The sequence below is a fragment of the Aedes aegypti genome, unplaced genomic scaffold (genome assembly GCF_002204515.2).
Source record: "Aedes aegypti strain LVP_AGWG unplaced genomic scaffold, AaegL5.0 Primary Assembly AGWG_AaegL5_hic_scaff_1953_PBJ_arrow, whole genome shotgun sequence".
Lineage (NCBI taxonomy): Eukaryota > Metazoa > Arthropoda > Insecta > Diptera > Culicidae > Aedes > Aedes aegypti.
Window position 1 is genome coordinate 17,879 of NW_018735437.1, and position 19,241 is coordinate 37,119.

The 19,241-nt window shown below is 38.7% G+C and overlaps 1 protein-coding gene across 3 annotated transcripts; it reads left to right on the top strand.

Annotated features, from left to right (window-relative positions):
- Positions 1 to 233: 233 nt before the first annotated feature.
- On the top strand, positions 234 to 15,407 carry LOC110680878. 3 transcript variants are annotated; one of them, XM_021856669.1, is made up of 6 exons: positions 234 to 238; positions 5,578 to 5,580; positions 6,188 to 6,434; positions 8,356 to 9,099; positions 15,136 to 15,195; positions 15,291 to 15,407. In XM_021856669.1, exons 3-6 carry the CDS (start codon positions 6,296 to 6,298, stop codon positions 15,353 to 15,355), a joined length of 1,008 nt encoding a protein of 335 aa, XP_021712361.1. In that variant the 5' UTR covers positions 234 to 238; positions 5,578 to 5,580; positions 6,188 to 6,295; the 3' UTR covers positions 15,356 to 15,407. The 3 variants fall into 3 exon arrangements, with proteins under 3 accessions (XP_021712361.1, XP_021712359.1, XP_021712360.1); XM_021856667.1 differs by lacking the exons at positions 234 to 238; positions 5,578 to 5,580 and adding an exon at positions 5,875 to 6,130; XM_021856668.1 differs by lacking the exons at positions 234 to 238; positions 5,578 to 5,580 and adding an exon at positions 5,875 to 6,130 and having other exon boundaries at positions 15,294 to 15,407.
- Positions 15,408 to 19,241: the final 3,834 nt, after the last annotated feature.

A 19,241-nucleotide genomic window follows, 5' to 3' on the forward strand; every position in this document is an offset into this window, starting at 1 on the left:
CGGATCCAATTAAAAACTAAAGTGCACAGTTACTGCAACAACTTCTAAAGAAAACTAGAAGTAATTGTTTTTGCAACTTCATGACGTTATCTGTATCTGAACTCTTGTTGGAATTTTAGAAGTGAGTACAATATAGTTCATATCATATCATAGAGCTTATTTTATATTATATACAATCGACTCTCCACAACTCGATATTCTCTAACCCGAAATACTCTATAACTAGATGGATTCTCCGGTTCCTTCGAATTTCCATACATTTTGCTCTCCATAAGTCGATATTTCTGTAACTCGATATCTCCACAAGTTGATGTTACGTGAGATGTGAATTTCTCTCCATAACTCGATATCTATTTTAATTTTTTTTTCTTTTTTGGGGAAACGTGATTTAATTTTTGTTTGAAGGTGAATAAATACTTACAAGTTGTAATGACATGAAAATGATAAAAACTATTGTCAGTAAAAATAACGTGATTTTTCGAGCACTTCGAAAAATGTTTTTAAATAATAGTTTGTAAAATGCTATCAACAAAATAATACTGCTTTCTTACAAAAATGATAATAAAAATATTGGAAATACAAAAATTAGTTCCTTCGATTTTGTGTCGGTATATTCTATTATACCATAATTCTATAAGTCGATGGTCCCTTGAATATCGAGTTATGGAGAGTCGACTGTAGTTTATATCGTAACATATTTTTCGTGGATCGTGTAGTTAAAAGACACGGACACCGTCTTCAGCCATTTAGCTGCACAGACTGTTACTTAACACTAGACAAAGAATAAGCATGCTCCAATGGTACAGCCGAGAAACATTCCTCACGAAAAGTTTCAATGGCTGCAGCGGGAATCGAACCCACACCCCATGACACGATGCATTGCCTGACGACACTAACCGCACGGCCACGAAGCCCACAAGTTCAGAGTTCATATCATATAAGAGCAATATAATGACGAGCGTCACGCGGAATTTACTACGCAGAATTAAAAAAAAACTGAACAACTTTGCCGAAGATAAAACCTTCAAAAAAGAGTTCCTTCTGGAAGTACATATAGACGCCAGCACCACATGCTGGTTAAATTTTTAACGTATGTTCATGACTAATTCCTTATTCTCTCGAACAATTTTACCGCAGACAGCATCCTTCTATAAGTCGGGTCTCGGGTTTTCAAATCCGGACTCGAATGGTTCGGGACGGATTTGAAGGCTAGAACATTTTTTTCGAGTACGTCGGAATCGGGCTTGTAAAAATGCGGATTTAGGTGGACTTTAGTATGAGTTATGGTAAGAGTAACAACCAAAAAGCTTCCTTATGCATCAGAAACGATGAATTTATCTATTTTGAAAACTCGGTCTTTTCTTACAAAAAATGCTTAGGTTTCGTGTCAGATTTGGATTTGAACAGCGGATTTTTTTTTCAAGTTCGGGTCAGGTCTGAGTACGGGTCGGGTCCGGGTTTAAAAAAAAAAATAAAGTAAGTCGGGTACGGGTCGTGTTTGAGCTCAAAAAATGTGAAAACCCCCTCTAATAATTAACCTCTATCGGAAATACAAATCGACGTCAAATCCACCGGGTGCTCGAGCAACTTTGTGGAAGACAGCATCCTTCTAAATGACCCATAACGCGGGTACGTCACAGTTTCATGGTGCGTTATGGAGAAAAGATATACCAGTGAACCCTAGTCCTGACTGCTTCAAACGAGAAGAACAGGATGTTCGAGTAATGAAAGGAACACTTATTAATCCTTGTTACATTTTAAACCTTGTTGAAAGTGACAAGTCTCGGTTTTCCCAGTTGCAGAGAATGGTCTGACAATGATCGAGACAAGGAAAAAAATTGAACAATTTGTTTCATAATCCTTCATTCATTTGATTCTCTAGTTTGATAAGTAGGGACTATGATTCTGATGCACGGACAATATCTGTGTAATTTCTACCGAAAGTCCATATCGACGCTAGCGCCACGCGGTGGTCGAGTTCTGAACTAAATTGTATCTCATTTGCAAGTCCTTATCCTCCTGAACTACTTTGCCGAAGACTGCATCCTTCTATGTGCTCGCAATCTCGAGTTATCGCATAATTAGCCCCTACCGGAAGTTCATATCGACGCTAGCGCCACGCAGCGGTCGAGTTCTGAACTAAATTGTATCTCATGTGGAAGTGCTTATCCTCCTGAGCAACTTTGCCGAAGACTGCATCCTTCTATGTGCTCGCAATCTCGAGTTATCGCATAATTAGCACCTACCGGAAGTTCATATCGACGCTAGCGCCACGCAGTGGTCGAGTTCTGAACTAAAGTGTATCTCATGTGGAAGTCCTTATCCTCCTGAGCAACTTTGCCGAAGACAGCATTTTTGTATGTGCTCGCAATCTCGAGTTATCGCATTATTAGCCTCTACCGGAAGTTCATATCGACGCTAGCGCCACGCAGCGGTTGAGTGCTGAACTAAATTGTATCTCATGTGGAAGTTCTTATCCTCCTGAGCAACTTTGCCGAAGACAGCATCCTTCTATGTGCTCGCAATCTCGAGTTATCGCATAATTAGCCCCTACCGGAAGTTCATATCGACGCTAGCGCCACGCAGCGGTCGAGTTCTGAACTAAATTGTATCTCATGTGGAAGTTCTTATCCTCCTGAGCAACTTTGCTGAAGACTGCATCCTTCTATGTGCTCGCAATCTCGAGTTATCGCATAATTAGCACCTACCGGAAGTTCATATCGACGCTAGCGCCACGCAGCGGTTGAGTTATGAACTAAATTGTATCTCATGTGGAAGTTCTTATCCTCCTGAGCAACTTTGCTGAAGACTGCATCCTTCTATGTGCTCGCAATCTCGAGTTATCGCATAATTAGCCTCTACCGGAAGTTCATATCGACGCTAGCGCCACGCAGCGGTTGAGTTCTGAACTAAATTGTATCTCATGTGGAAGTTCTTATCCTCCTGAGCAACTTTGCCGAAGACAGCATCCTTCTATGTGCTCGCAATCTCGAATTATCGCATAATTAGCCCCTACCGGAAGTTCATATCGACGCTAGCGCCACGCGGCGGTCGAGTTCTGAACTAAATTGTATCTCATGTGGAAGTTCTTATCCTCCTGAGCAACTTTGCTGAAGACCGCATCCTTCTATGTGCTCGCAATCTCGAGTTATCGCATAATTAGCCCCTACCGGAAGTTCATATCGACGCTAGCGCCACGCGGCGGTCGAGTTCTGAACTAAATTGTATCTCATGTGGAAGTTCTTATCCTCCTGAGCAACTTTGCTGAAGACCGCATCCTTCTATGTGCTCGCAATCTCGAGTTATCGCACAATTAGCCCCTACCGGAAGTTCATATCGACGCTAGCGCCACGCGGTGGTCGAGTTCTGAACTAAATTGTATCTCATGTGAAAGTCCTTATCCTCCTGAACAACTTTGCCGACAGCATCCTTCTATGTGCTCGCAATCTCGAGTTATCGCATAATTAGCCTCTACCGGAAGTTCATATCGACGCTAGCGCCACGCAGCGGTTGAGTTCTGAACTAAATTGTATCTCATGTGGAAGTTCTTATCCTCCTGAACAACTTTGCCGAAGACAGCATCCTTCTATGTGCTCGCAATCTCGAGTTATCGCATAATTAGCCTCTACCGGAAGTTCATATCGACGCTAGCGCCACGCAGCGGTTGAGTTCTGAACTAAATTGTATCTCATGTGGAAGTTCTTATCCTCCTGAGCAACTTTGCTGAAGACTGCATCCTTCTATGTGCTCGCAATCTCGAGTTATCGCATAATTAGCTCCTACCGGAACTTCATATCGACGCTAGCGCCACGCAGCGGTCGAGTTCTGAACTAAATTGTATCTCATGTGGAAGTTCTTATCCTCCTGAGCAACTTTGCTGAAGACTGCATCCTTCTATGTGCTCGCAATCTCGAGTTATCGCATAATTAGCCCCTACCGGAAGTTCATATCGACGCTAGCGCCACGCAGCGGTTGAGTTCTGAACTAAATTGTATCTCATGTGGAAGTTCTTATCCTCCTGAGCAACTTTGCCGAAGACAGCATCCTTCTATGTGCTCGCAATCTCGAGTTATCGCATAATTAGCTCCTACCGGAACTTCATATCGACGCTAGCGCCACGCAGCGGTCGAGTTCTGAACTAAATTGTATCTCATGTGGAAGTTCTTATCCTCCTGAGCAACTTTGCTGAAGACTGCATCCTTCTATGTGCTCGCAATCTCGAGTTATCGCATAATTAGCCTCTACCGGAAGTTCATATCGACGCTAGCGCCACGCAGCGGTTGAGTTCTGAACTAAATTGTATCTCATGTGGAAGTCCTTATCCTCCTGAACAACTTTGCCGAAGACAGCATCCTTCTATGTGCTCGCAATCTCGAGTTATCGCATAATTAGCCTCTACCGGAAGTTCATATCGACGCTAGCGCCACGCAGCGGTTGAGTTCTGAACTAAATTGTATCTCATGTGGAAGTTCTTATCCTCCTGAGCAACTTTGCTGAAGACTGCATCCTTCTATGTGCTCGCAATCTCGAGTTATCGCATAATTAGCTCCTACCGGAACTTCATATCGACGCTAGCGCCACGCAGCGGTCGAGTTCTGAACTAAATTGTATCTCATGTGGAAGTTCTTATCCTCCTGAGCAACTTTGCTGAAGACTGCATCCTTCTATGTGCTCGCAATCTCGAGTTATCGCATAATTAGCCCCTACCGGAAGTTCATATCGACGCTAGCGCCACGCAGCGGTTGAGTTCTGAACTAAATTGTATCTCATGTGGAAGTTCTTATCCTCCTGAGCAACTTTGCCGAAGACAGCATCCTTCTATGTGCTCGCAATCTCGAGTTATCGCATAATTAGCCCCTACCGGAAGTTCATATCGACGCTAGCGCCACGCAGCGGTCGAGTTCTGAACTAAATTGTATCTCATGTGGAAGTTCTTATCCTCCTGAGCAACTTTGCTGAAGACTGCATCCTTCTATGTGCTCGCAATCTCGAGTTATCGCATAATTAGCCCCTACCGGAAGTTCATATCGACGCTAGCGCCACGCAGCGGTTGAGTTCTGAACTAAATTGTATCTCATGTGGAAGTTCTTATCCTCCTGAGCAACTTTGCCGAAGACAGCATCCTTCTATGTGTTCGCAATCTCGAGTTATCGCATAATTAGCTCCTACCGGAACTTCATATCGACGCTAGCGCCACGCAGCGGTCGAGTTCTGAACTAAATTGTATCTCATGTGGAAGTTCTTATCCTCCTGAGCAACTTTGCTGAAGACTGCATCCTTCTATGTGCTCGCAATCTCGAGTTATCGCATAATTAGCCTCTACCGGAAGTTCATATCGACGCTAGCGCCACGCAGCGGTTGAGTTCTGAACTAAATTGTATCTCATGTGGAAGTCCTTATCCTCCTGAACAACTTTGCCGAAGACAGCATCCTTCTATGTGCTCGCAATCTCGAGTTATCGCATAATTAGCCTCTACCGGAAGTTCATATCGACGCTAGCGCCACGCGGTGGTCGAGTTCTGAACTAAATTGTATCCCATGTGGAAGTTCTTGGTCCCCGAAACAAGTTTGCTGAAGACAGTACATTCCTATATGGCCTGCATCTTATACAATTTGGTGATGACTGCAGATTTCTGGACTGAGTGTACTGAAATTCCACGTGGCCAACATGGTCCCTTTCGTAGCCGATTCCCGGTGGCCACTGGATCCGGAACCGGTATTCCAGGTAGTGATCAGAGTCTTGAGGAGTATATCTTTCGAATGCGGCATAAATTTCATTATTCGGTTGATATTTCGCTGATTTATAGGGTATACATTTCTGGGTCATAATGACCCCAGTATCTTATTAAGTTGTTTTTCTTAACATCCGCGGAAGGTTAATAACATTTCTCAAGCAAATATATGACTTTGCCGACAGTGTTGATGACCTCGGGTAAATAACAGAGCCCTTCTTATCGTGAATGAAACATTCTTGAATCGAGAGTCAATCATGCCTGGTTTCTGTTGCTTTTCCTAATTCATCTTAGAACTTCTAATGTCATTAATTAATATCATCTGAATATATCCATTATATCTCGTATTTCACATGATCACTCAAATCATCAATCAGAAGCTGGAATATTTAAATCTCGTAAGTAAAATTATGCTCGTTAAATTAATAGGAGACCTGACTGAGAATCATTTTTAGGCTACACCACAGCTGCAAACAAAGCGCCGTTCTATTGCGCGGAAAGTACGACCTCAATCAATCGTTGGACTGGGTATTGAAAACCTGAGTCTAACTCATATACCAGATATGGTAGAGACGCCATCTCCCGAGTGCCATTCTAGTAGAAGTAAGCTAGAACCTACTGACGAACTAAAAGACGAAGAATGCTGTGATTCTATATCTGAATTACCAAGTCAATCAATGACACTTCAACATTTAGTGAAAGGTGAGTGAAATAGAATTAATTTCGAGTCAATATAATTAATGTTTTAAAAACTTTAACGCAATAAGTTTATATAAGACGCATTTCGCGCCAATTCGGGTGGCAGCACCCTCTCAGATTTCAATTAAGCTTTCTGGAACAGCATCCTTCATTAAGATTTGAAGAATGAGTTTTTACTATGGGATGATAAGTTTGTACTTACATTATAGTACTAGAGTATTTAAAACATTTCGCAAAATTTCTCAGATTTCAATTAAGCTTTCTAGAGCAGCATCCTTCATTAAGATTTGAAGAATGAGTTTTTACTATGGGATGATAAGTTTGTACTCACATTATAGTACTAGAGTGTAGTAGTCACTGGGCTACTAGGTGTTTCGTGTTGTCTGTTGCCTAATGTTCGTGATTGTTCAGTCTGTGCAGCCTTTGGCTGAAGACGGTGTAAATTGCCTTTATAAATAAATTCGAGATTTTGCCACCAGGCGGCGCTAGTGAGCATTTAGCCCTTGTTTTGCGGTTATCTTGGGATCCTGACAACTAAGAAGGACGCTGCCTTGGGCGAAGTTGTTCAGTAGCTCAAAGACTGTAATTATTTGAGCCAAGAAATTCGAAATTTTACTACCAGACGGTGATAGTGATTATAAAAATGTTTTGCGGATATCTCAGAAGCCTGACCACTTCAAAAGATACTATCTTTGGCAAAATTGTTGTTTAATAAGCCAACGGCAATCATTGATCAAGCTAGTTGATTCTAAATTTTGCTACCAGATGACGCCAAAGGGATCTTCATTAGCCGAGTGGTTAGAGTCCGTGGCTACAAATCAAAGCCATGCCGAAGGTGTCTGGGTTCGATTCCCGGTCGGTCCAGGATCATTTCGTAATGGGAATTTCCTTGACTTCCCTGGGCATAGAGTACCATCCATCGTACCTGCCACACGATATACAAATGCGAAAATGGCAATTTAGGCAAAGAAAGCTCGAAGAGAAGAACTAGCTTATATGTTAAAATTCTCGTTAATAAAGAAATAAAAAAAAAAAAAAAAAAAAAAAGAAAGCTCTCAGTTAATAACTGTGGAAGTGCTCTTGAAACACTACGCTGAGCAGCCGACTCTGTCCCAGTGGGGACGTTAATGCCAAGAAGAAGATGACGCCAATGAGCATGATTTTAATAAGCAGCCAATAAGCAGCCCGATTTCTAAAGATGGCGTCTTCGACAGAGTTGTTCAGTAGCTTAAAGGCTATTTTTGTTTAGGCCTTGAAATTGGAGATTGACTAAAATAATGACAGCTCTTGAGTTACTAAACAATTTTGCCGATGATGGTCAGTATTGTGATATATTTGCAAAACAAAATTTCATGCTCATTAGCCCCGCATAGTGGCAAAATCTCTAATCACTTGCCTAGAATAACTTTTCCTAAGTGGTCAGGCTCCTGAGATATCTGCAAAACAAAATTTACATGCTCACTAGCGCCGCCTAGTGGCAACATTTTGAATCAACTTGCTCGAACTAGCCCTTGAGCTACTTTGTCGAAAACGTCATCTTTCTAAATGCTTCTGAGATATCTGATAAATCGATTTATTCCTGAGTTTTGTAATTGTTGAAATTGTAAAAAAGTTGAAATTTAGCGTGACATAATTTGTGTACCATCCCATACCTACATTTCTTTTAAATAACAATAAAAATCAATTACCGTGATGCTATTATGTTTCGTGCACGCTCCTAATTTCGCTCACTGTCATTTTACCCATAATTATTCATACATATTGAATTAAGTAATTGCATGTTATATTACCATACCTGAAGCAGAATCATTCAAAATAATAATTAACAAAAATTTCTTTTACGCAACATGTTCAAAATGACAGTGGGCGAAATTAGGAGCGCGCGCGAAATATGGGTACTCACGGTATTTTTTTTTCTATTTAGGCCGGCCAAAGCGAGCTAAGACGCGTGCACCGAAAAAAACAGCTGTGCATGTTACTGATCCATCCACGGATGTCAATGAAGGCATTGAAGCATTCTTTAGACCTGCTTCTGCTACACCATCAACGCTCACACCCCTTGTGTCACCAACTTCGGAGGATTGTAGTTTACTTTCGTTTGCTGATAGCCCTACGCTTAGTCGTGATGATGGTGGCCGATTTAGTAACGTAACGTCTGAAGAAACAACCCCGATTCTCGAGGAACGCAGAATCATAAAGTTAGAAAGGTCTTCCCCTGTAATGAAAAATGTCAATTGGTCTTCAAGGTCTCGTTCATCGGATAATTTAGAAAAAGTTTCTGCATCGATCAACAAAAAATCACCTTTAATTAATAATTATACAGACAACGAAAAAAAGTTTCCAGACGCATATTCCTCTGCAATACACGGTACAGAGTTTGACACAGACAAATCACCAAGCAGTGAATCCGTTAAGAGCCAACATTCCGAGATTCAGAGGCCAGCAAATGGTGTAGTGAAGACTCCAGTTTCAGTACAGAAACCTCGTCCTTGGTCGGTGCTGGGACATGAATCGAAAAGTGATTTTGTAACAAATGATTCAATAACACCCGATGAAGGCAACGATGAGCTTGATCTTGTATTGATATCTGGACAAACCCCAGGTGGTTCTATTGTTGGCATAACTCCAGGAGCTATTGGAGGAGGAAGCATCGTTGGGATTACACCAGGTAATCATGTTTTTGATTTTCATACTTACTATTTACACTAAGTTTTTTTTACGTTGTCCGGCGTCGTAAAATTAAAAAAAAACGTAAAAAACTACGTTGTTTCAAAACACGACGTTAAAAAAACCTCGTGTTTCTCGACCATACGTATGTTCATGACCTTACGAATCATTATGTAGAACAATGTATTATGTGAAAGACAAAATATTCAGGTCGATTTTTTAATTACGTGGTACCGCGTATATCAAGTCCATAGAAGTCCCTATTCGGTATGTTATCTCTTGGACATCAGTGAATTGAGCCATGTAAGGTCACTACACTGGTCTTTTTATTTTTGAACCCCTTTTATGATTTTTTTCATCTCTCTTAGGCAGCGTCCTCAAATTACGTAACGCTCTAAAAAGGGGAGGAGGTAGGCTCAAGCGTTACGACTTATACAAAATTTTGAAAATTTCCATACAAAAAGCGTTACTAAGGAAGAGAGAAGACAGTCAAAAAAATTTAATATTAGCATAGGAGAAGGTATCGGTTTTATATTATTTTTGTTATGGCTATACCGTGACATGCCGTGAGGGTAAAAATCTCAAGTTTCAATTAATCAGAAAAAAATAATTTAATAAATTTTCAAGTTTTTTAGGTTTTATACAGTAGATTATTTTATATATTTTGCACAAAAAATGTGATTTGTGCTATTTTGAAAATTTTAACCATAGTTACAGTTGCTGTTCTTAAATGTATACCATTGCACAATGGTCCGAATCCACAATTTAGCAGGAAAAAAGTGTTTCTCTGTTGATTTTAGACGTTCGATGTCTTCAGAGAAGTTATTCGTAATTGAGTTTTGCATCTTGAGAAGGAAAAAAGTTGAATAGGGTGGTCCTTATCTAAGTTAAAATTTTGACTCAAACTTTGTTGTTTGATGGAATTTGTGGCTGCGCTGTTCTGTAAACTTTTAGAAAATGTTATTTTGAACAACTTTGTCGAAGACACTAAATCTTCATTTAAGCTAAGTAAATTGATTCTGAAAGTTTGAACCCGACAAATCGGTTATTTTGGTCTAACTTTTTTGTTTGTTTTCATTTTAACGTGAATGTGGTCTTCAGAAGAGTTCTAGAGGAAGTAATGATACACGTTTTTGCTGAACATTGCAAGTTGTCATGGAGTTGGTTTGATCTTTTTTGTCTTTAAGCGGCATTAGAAACGCCATACATTAGACAATATTTGGTGCAAAAACTGAGAGAAAATTCATCTCAAAAATTGACTTTTGGCGCGCTTCCTTCAGCAAAGTTGTAGGTTTTAGCTAGATCAATAACTTTTCTACATGCAACTTTTTGAAAAAATAAGGAATAAAAATGTAGAAATGATGGTACGATTCAAATGTAAATCACCATATATTTATTACTATAGCTTGAGCTTGATTGGCCGCCCGTGGATGCTACTCCAGTATCGCCAGATCAGCTGCACTTACACAAGGAACCAACCGAATGACTGCTTGAGACTTACAGACACTTAGTGTATAAGTGCTGGTGATCTTCTATTTTTAGGCAACAATGCAGACCAATGTGTGGAAGGCGGAGGAAATGCTGTTGCACTTATACTGGCCAACTGTAGACCGTGGAGTCCGACTGCATCTACGCCAGTTCATGCGGAAGTGTATGGATTGGGGGAAAGGCATGGCAGAGAGGTTTGCTTTTGTGGTTAGCAGACTAACTATGTATCAGGCGTAAGGAAAAGCATGCGCATGGAAGAATGGAAGCGTTGGGGAAATGGTTTATCTTCCGTATCTGGTTCTAGCGTTTGGTATGAACGAATAGTTTGAGTGTGATAGGTTAAGAATGGAAGATAGAAGCAAGTGAGAGATATACAACTACAAAGTACGAGGAAAGGGACGGGCCTGGGATTGAATCCATGACCTTCTGCTTATGGAGTAGAAGCGGTAGCCATTAGACCACCAATCCCGTCTTTATCACCATATATTTATTACTATATTATATTAAGTTTCATAGTAAACAGCCGCTTCAATATACTTGTTGTTGTAAAATTTGTATGATATTACGTTTTTTTATTGTTTTATTTAGTCCATGTTACATTTTTAAACCTTGTTGAAAGTGACAAGTCTCGGTTTTCTCAGTTGCCGAGGACAAGGAAAAAATGAGTCGAGTACAACAATATGATTTCTAATCTTTTATTTATTTAGTTCACAGGGGACGGTCCTGGTGTAGTGGTTAGAACACACGCCTCTCACGTCGAGGACCTGGGATCGAATCCCATTCCCGAGATAGTCATTAAAAATTTCAGTGACGACTTCCTTCGGAAGGGAAGTAAAGCCGTTGGTCCCGAGATGAACTAGCCCAGGGTTAAAAATCTCGTTAATAAGATAGAAAAAAAAAATTTAGTTCTCTAGTTTGAAAAAGTGAGGACTAGGATTTTGATGCATGGGCAATATCGGTGTAATTTCTTGACTTTATCAAGGGATCCGATTTCGACTGATGAAGGCTAATAAATAGCGAAACCTTTCAATTAGAATCCTTTCCTGTGATCAAGTTAGGAATTACAACTGTAAGAAAACCGAATACTTCATCACTTCTCAATAGTGATAAGATAACACGACATGCACTAAACAAAGGACATGGGATATACTGCAATAGATCAAATATTGGTCGCAGTGGTTTATGTTAGCTTAGCTTAGCTTAGCTTAGACTGACTACACATATCAATGGTTGCTATTCCGTGATTGACCGAAGTCAGTGAAAATGCAAAAAGAATCAACTAGATGTTCGGCTGGGATTGGCCATAATCTTCTTCAGTGTGCATAATTCAGTGCCTCTATTTATACATGGTCAATAACGGCGCCGGCCACGTTCTTGCAGTCAGGTGGGATTGGGGGAAGGAATGTTAGTGTGTATCCTTTGCTATTTGGAGACAGTGTTTTCCTCTGCATCTCCACAAAGGTTACTGGGAGGGATGTTTGTTAATGGGGAGGATCGTTGGGTCACAGGATTCACTTTGATAAGCGATTAGACCATGATAAATAATTATTGGTGAGATATAAACATGCTCTTATATTTGAATATAATATTTTCATTTGATATGAACAATATCTATGTAGAGAAAAATTATGCCGACACTTGAGGTGACGAACCTTTCAAAGTTTGTTGAATAAAGTGAACCTTTCGCAAGTCTACACTTGAAGTGTCGAACCATTCAAAGTTTTTTTTAAATTACAAAAATAAAGGTAAAAAGAAAAAGGAGTTTTGAAAAAAAAGTTAGACGTTAATAATTTATGAATCAGAGTTTATGTCGACACTCACAGTGACGAACCTTTCAAAGTTTGTTGAAAAATCATATTTAAGTCTCACCGTTGTAACGTTTAAAGGTGCAGTCATACATATTTTATAGATAAGAAATAGTAGCATGAAACGAGCTCACCAATTGATCCGTTATCCTTGAGTAGCAACAAATCCACTTTCAGCTTCACTCGTTTGCTCGGCTATATAAAAGCACTCAGAGAAAATAGGCGCGCGACCGAGAGGGAAAACAACTGACTCGGGCTTCTTGACGCACTGCCCAGGAGCAAGCGTCAACGTCGGAAAGATCAAAAAGAACTAATCGAACTCGGCACTTTTTCACTTTACTCGACCGATGCGCGACATGTTTGATCCTGCCCTCATCGCCGGCCCCCGCAGGAGCAAGCGTCAAGGTCGAAGGATCAAACCACAACTCTCCATGAGCTATGGGCATCTAAAGTTTTCAAAGTTTTTCATCTAAATTTGCTTATAACTTCAAAATCACAAGAATTACAAACTTGCAATGTTCAGCAAAAATGTGTATTCATTACTTCCTCTAGAATTCATCGGAATACCACATTTACGTAGGAATGAAAACAAAAAAGTTAGACCAACATAACTGATGTTTCGGGTCCACCCTAAGTTAAAACTTTCATAATTCATTTACTTCGTTCAAATGAAGAGTTAGATAAAAAGTTTCTTGGACAAAGTTGTTCAAAACAACATTTTCTAAAAGTTTACTGAACAGCGCAGCCTCAAATTCCATTAAACAAAAAAAAGTTTGAGTCAAAAATTTAACATAGATAAGGACCACCCTATTCAACTTTTTCTTACAAGATGCAAAATACAATTACGAATAACAACTTCTCTAAAGACATCATGCGTCTAAAATCAACGAGAATAGAGAAAACATCTTTTTCCTGCTAAATTGTGGATTCGGATTATTGTGCATTGTTCCAGATACCATGCATCTGACCCCGACTGCCGGTGATATTTTGAAACATCTCTCAATTGAACAAACGAAGCGCATCATAATTAAAACTTTTGTATCAAATAATGTCTTGAGGTTTGTGTGATTGATTCAGGGAATAAAATATATAATTTACTCAGCCATTTTGGAATTATAGATGAAACATGGTATTTGGAACTCACAAGCAACCGTGCTCAAATACCGTGTGTTGGCACCAGGCGATGGAAACTCTAACATTATTTTTGTTTGTTTGTATGTGCAACTTTAGTTCGAATTTGACATGGCTTTCTAAAGACTATCTTAATGGTAATGGTAATGGTCTTATGGTAATGTTTGTGACAATCATTGAGAAACATAAATAATATAATATGTTAAAAATCCACATAATTTCCAAATAGCTCAAAGCATTGAGCCAACCCTTCTCCAGTAGAGAAGCTAGATAGAATACAGGACGCTTTGGTGCTTACTGACTTTAAAATGGCTTGCTCAATTTTCACCATCTAATAAAATTTCAATTTTGTCGCTCCTTTGCGACGCCTATCCACCTATACATTTCCATCATTTGCAAAAATCTTCTATAGGCTTCCTTTACCACAGATAACAGATGTTTATGCTAGAACAAAATTTAGTAAAAACCTGTGTAAATATTTAAACAGAAACTTCTTGCAATCACTAGCGCCGCCACACAACGAATTGCGTCAATCAGTGGTGAATATAGATATCTTGAAATATTTCATATTCACCACTCACATCGTCATGGGAACTTAGCGATAACAGCGCCACCACAGTGTGTTGCCATATAAAATGACCATTTATTGCCTTACACAGTTTTGTAATCGGACTGTTGGTGTAATCTGTTATCTGTGCCTTTACCTTTGAGTCGCATGACCGCTATAGCCATAACAGAAATTATTTAATATTAGCGTTACGTAGTAAATGAATGCTGCTTACCTTAGGTATTATTTTATTTCATAAATATACATAAAATATCTGCAACAAATAATTTGATTATGTAGGTACCTATAATCTTCTATCTATCTATCTATCTATCTATTTAAATAAAAATGGAATGGTGTTTGTTTGTCACGAAATGGCTTACGAACGGGTCCAACGATTTTGAATGTTGCTTTCTCCATTTTGTTCGTCACGGGTTTCGACGTGTTTGTGCGAATAAAAATAACAGGATATTCACCGGGAAAGTAGGAAAAATGAGAGTGAAACTGAATGGACTAATGCACGAGTTCACTAATTTGACGTTTGGGCGGTGCCGAATTCACTGGTTTCCATGGTCACATAAATAGCACGGCACCGCAAAAACGTCAAATAATGAATTCGTGCATAGGTCCATGGACCGATGCACGAGTTCACTATTTGACGTTTGAGCTTTGAGCGGTGCCGTGTGTTTATGTGACCATGGCAACGAGTGAATTCGGCAACGCTCAAACGTCAAAATAGTGAACTCGTGCATCGGTCCATGGAATCAATGCACGAGGTTCACTAATTTGACGTTTGAGCGGTGCCGGAATTCACTAGTTTCCATGGTCACATAAATAACGCGGCACCGCTAAAACGTCAAATGGTTGAACCCGTGTATAGGTCCATTGTCATTTTGTACGGCGTGAATTACAGCGTTTTTCAACAGCCTACTTGATGGCAAGACGAAGTTTGCCGGGACCACTAGTAATAAATAAATCCATACATTTCAGAGAGAAATGTAGCTTAATTAATCTTATTGTTTTGTATGTCACTGTTTGTATTCTATATCAAGTTTATTATTTTCAGGTGCAGTAATGGAGAAAAAATCGGTCAGAGATATGGCGGCTAATCTTAACAAACTTGGAGGTATGTTATTTCTATGTATTATCAATGGAATGTCCTACTATTTTATTTTATTTTAATTTTGCATGTTTTATGTTGACGTTTCTGGTTCAACAAAGTAGATAAGATATGTTTTTTGAATAAACCGCCAGTTGCAGCTCCGAGATTGAATTGGAAAATATAATCCAAAACACAATTCAACACCAAACGAGGCAGATATAAGAGAAAGTTTTACAGATAAGAGTAACAAGGCTGATACAACAACGGATACGATCAACCAACGATAGTATTTAATATTGAACATAATTTTAAGCATGTTATGTATTATTGTTTATTAGTTCGATATGTATATATATCAGTATTTTATTTCAACCATCGAATTAAAATTGTTGGATTTATAGTGATTGGAATACTCGAAAGTCCCTGTTCTACTGCTTTAGATCTGGTGTCGCTCAATATTAAGTATTCTTTTTACGAACTGCTAATGCATATAGAAAATTTATCATTATAAATAATAATAAATCACTATTAATCTAATATAATTTTAAAACCGAAAATTAAACGCACTCAAAATCAAAATTAATATGAAAAGCGATTGAACAAGAGTGTACCGTTAAAACGGGGTAACTTTGATAGTTTTTTTCGAAGAAAACTTCAATATTTATGCATACTGTTTCAAAGTATTACAATTTATATTTTTAAAACAAGTACTGACATCCTAGCTATCGATTGCACTTGATGGAATTCCGAAATATTTATTCAGAATGGATATATTAATTTTCATATAATCGAAAGGCGGTTTTCTGTTTTGGGGTAACTTTGATAATGGAGTATAAATCGAACAAAATTGAATGAATTACGGAACATATATATGGAAATTTAGATTATAGATGGACTTAGATTACAAAAATGGTCCCAGTTTGTAAAAATGGTTTTCGCTAAGAGATTTGAGACCGCATTCATGTTCTACTATAACTAACCTGACAAGGATAAGTGAATAACTCATTATGACTTCATCAAATAGTGATCACAGAACAGATTGTTTGTAAGCGTTGCAAAAATGCTAAAATCTTATGAATTTTTAATATTTGTGTATAAATCCTCAAATGCACTTGATTCTAACGAAAATAGCTTTGACATAAAGTATCATATTAATACTCTTTACTTTTGCATCCGTTTTGCTTAACTGATTACAGAAACTTTGTCATTTCGTTTAGTATTGTTGTGGGTCTCGCACTATCAAAGTTACCCGCATTATCAAAGTTACCCCGTTTTACGGTACTGCTGTTTGTGAGCAGGCAGTCTCCTGTTTTAAGGGCTAAAAATGGATAGGTGAAAGGATCTGCTAGCTGAGACTTTTGCATGGAATCCAGAATGAGACTTTGGCATGGAACGACAGAAAAAAGATTTCACGGACAAACAGCTCTCAATTGACAGAATACTCCCAATAGATGGAGTCGATTCCATAGGTATGTATAATCTTAAAAAGGCAGGGCATATTGTGAGAATGCCGAAAAACAACTCTGCAAAGATTATATTTATAATTAGGTAAGTTCAGTAACACGTGTAACGCAGTGGGCAGGATGCACCGTTCAGGTTCTGAATTGTCGAGAGCCAAGCCACAGATAACAGATGTTCAAGTCCGATTACAAAACTGTGTAAGACAATAAACGGTCATTTTATATGGCAACACAAGTAGCAACTCTGTGGTGGCGCTGTTATCGCTAAGTTCCCATGACGATGTGAGTGGTGAATATGAAACATTTCAAGATACTTATATTCACCACTGATTGACGCAATTCTTTGTGTGACGGCGCTAGTGATTGTAAGGAGTTTCTGTTTGAATATTTACACAGGTTTTCAGCAAATTTTTGTTCTAGCATAAACATCTTATCTGTGGCCAAGCGTAGTCGAGTATGGTGGGTCGCAGCCACGAATCTAATTCTACTCACACTTGAAATCTCGGTAGTTATGAGCGCGGTTGCTCGAAAGGACACGCGGCGTACCCCGGAGGAAAGGAACAACCGGGATTATGCTAACTTTTTACTTAATTCTTATGGAGACCTGTGGGCCGAAATAATTTGATTCGGCGGCGGCATCAAGGCGATTTTGCACCGGCGGCGGTGGCGTCATCGGCGTCACGCCGTTGACAATTTTTGGCGGCGGCGTACATCGGCGTGGGGAAAATTAAACATAAAAATGTTTGAAAACATAAATGATGAAACTTCATATGTACATATCATTCAACCGATGAAAAAATATGATTTCTTTTTTCAAAGCCTGTTGGAAAAAAAGAAGCTAATCCATCGGTGCAAAAGTTTTAATTGATAAGCATTTATGTTTCTTGTTCGTATAAACATACTTGGAGGAGATGCTGGTAATATACCTGTGAGTACTTTTAGATAAATTTTCATGGAAGAACTTAAGGAGATATTGTGAAAAATTAACCTACTTTAATAATCTCTGAATAAAGTCTACTAAGGAATAGTTCCTTTAATATAGATGGAAGAACCTGGAGAACTTCTCTCCGGAACATATTGAGGAATCTTCTCAGGAACCCGTTGAGGATTTACTGAAGAGAGTCTTTTAGAAATAGCTGTAAAATATCTTTTAGACGTCTTTGGAAGAATCTTTGTTTAGCTATTTCAGTACTCTCCTACAGTACATGACTCGATTTAAAAGATCATGCATCGACACAATGAAATATCGAGTCATAGAACAGATATCATTTGGAATCAGTGCTGTAAACCTTCGACACTTTGCGCGACGTTTGTTTCGTTGCCATGGTCAGCAGTCACAGCACGAGCTTTAGAATGAACGTCGACAATCACAAAAAAGTGTCAATTGAATGTCATCTGACACGATGACATTTGCATAAATCACAAGTTTTGCATAGAATTCAGACATCGGATCATAAACAACATGAATAGTTTGATCTTGCCTGTTATGTCGAATGTGACACACATACAGTGAAATCAGAACAGAAACAAACAAAACCGTAACGTTTCCTAGCAAAGCTATCGTGGTCATTGCCATTCAATTGACATTTTTCTTTACGACATTCGTTTGATCGCTCGTGTTTAGAATGTTTAAGGGAAGCGCTGCCAACTGTTTGGAATGCTGTTTCGAAGGACCATCATAATAACCAGTAAATTATGATTCCGTGAGTCGATATTTAGTCACGAAGATTTTTGTCATTTTTGAGAAAATTTACATATGGTGATATTGGCAAGCCAGTGGCAAGTAGTTGAGACGTACCGCCAGAACGAAGAAAAAAAGACATCGGCGATATTTTTCTCACGCACTTTAGAAGTTTCACGAAACTTTAAAGAAATTTCTGCAGAAATCGTAATAACAGTCCTATACAAACTCCTTTAAGGATTCATTCCTAGTACCATTCTTGAAAGAATTCTTGAAAAATACCAGAGGAATTCTCAGAACTATCGTTAATATTTATAAAGAAATCACTTGAGGAATTCGTTCAAAAACTTTGGAACAATGCATGAACGATTTTACATTGAAAAGGATAAATACATGGTAGGAGTCGAGGAACATCCAAGGCAAAATTCTAAAAAAAAAATTTGGACAAATACAACCATTTCTAGAAAGAATCTTAGAAAAAATATTTGAAAGAATCCGTGGAGAAACTCTTGGAAAAATCTTTAGGGAACTTCCGAAGATTCCTAGAGATGTCTCTGGAAGATTTCCCTGAACGAAAAATCCTTCAAGAAGTTCAATTCATATACCTATTGAAGTAATCGTTGATTCATTCGAGAAATTAAATAAGGGAAAAAATTCAATGGCTCGATTACTGAAGAAATTCCTGAAGGAACCTCAGAATGAATTCTATAAGGACTTCTTCGAGTGATTTCTAGATGAACCTCTAAAGACACATATGAAATAACAACCTGTTCAATTATCTTCCCAGAGAAATCCCTGGCGAATTTTTGGATGAATTCATGCAATTTTTTCCTTTTTTTTTTAAAGAATGCATGGGTAAAATTAAGAAATAAGTTTTGGAATGTTTTCGAATGAAATTGTAATCATTCGATAATTGAATGAAATAAAGA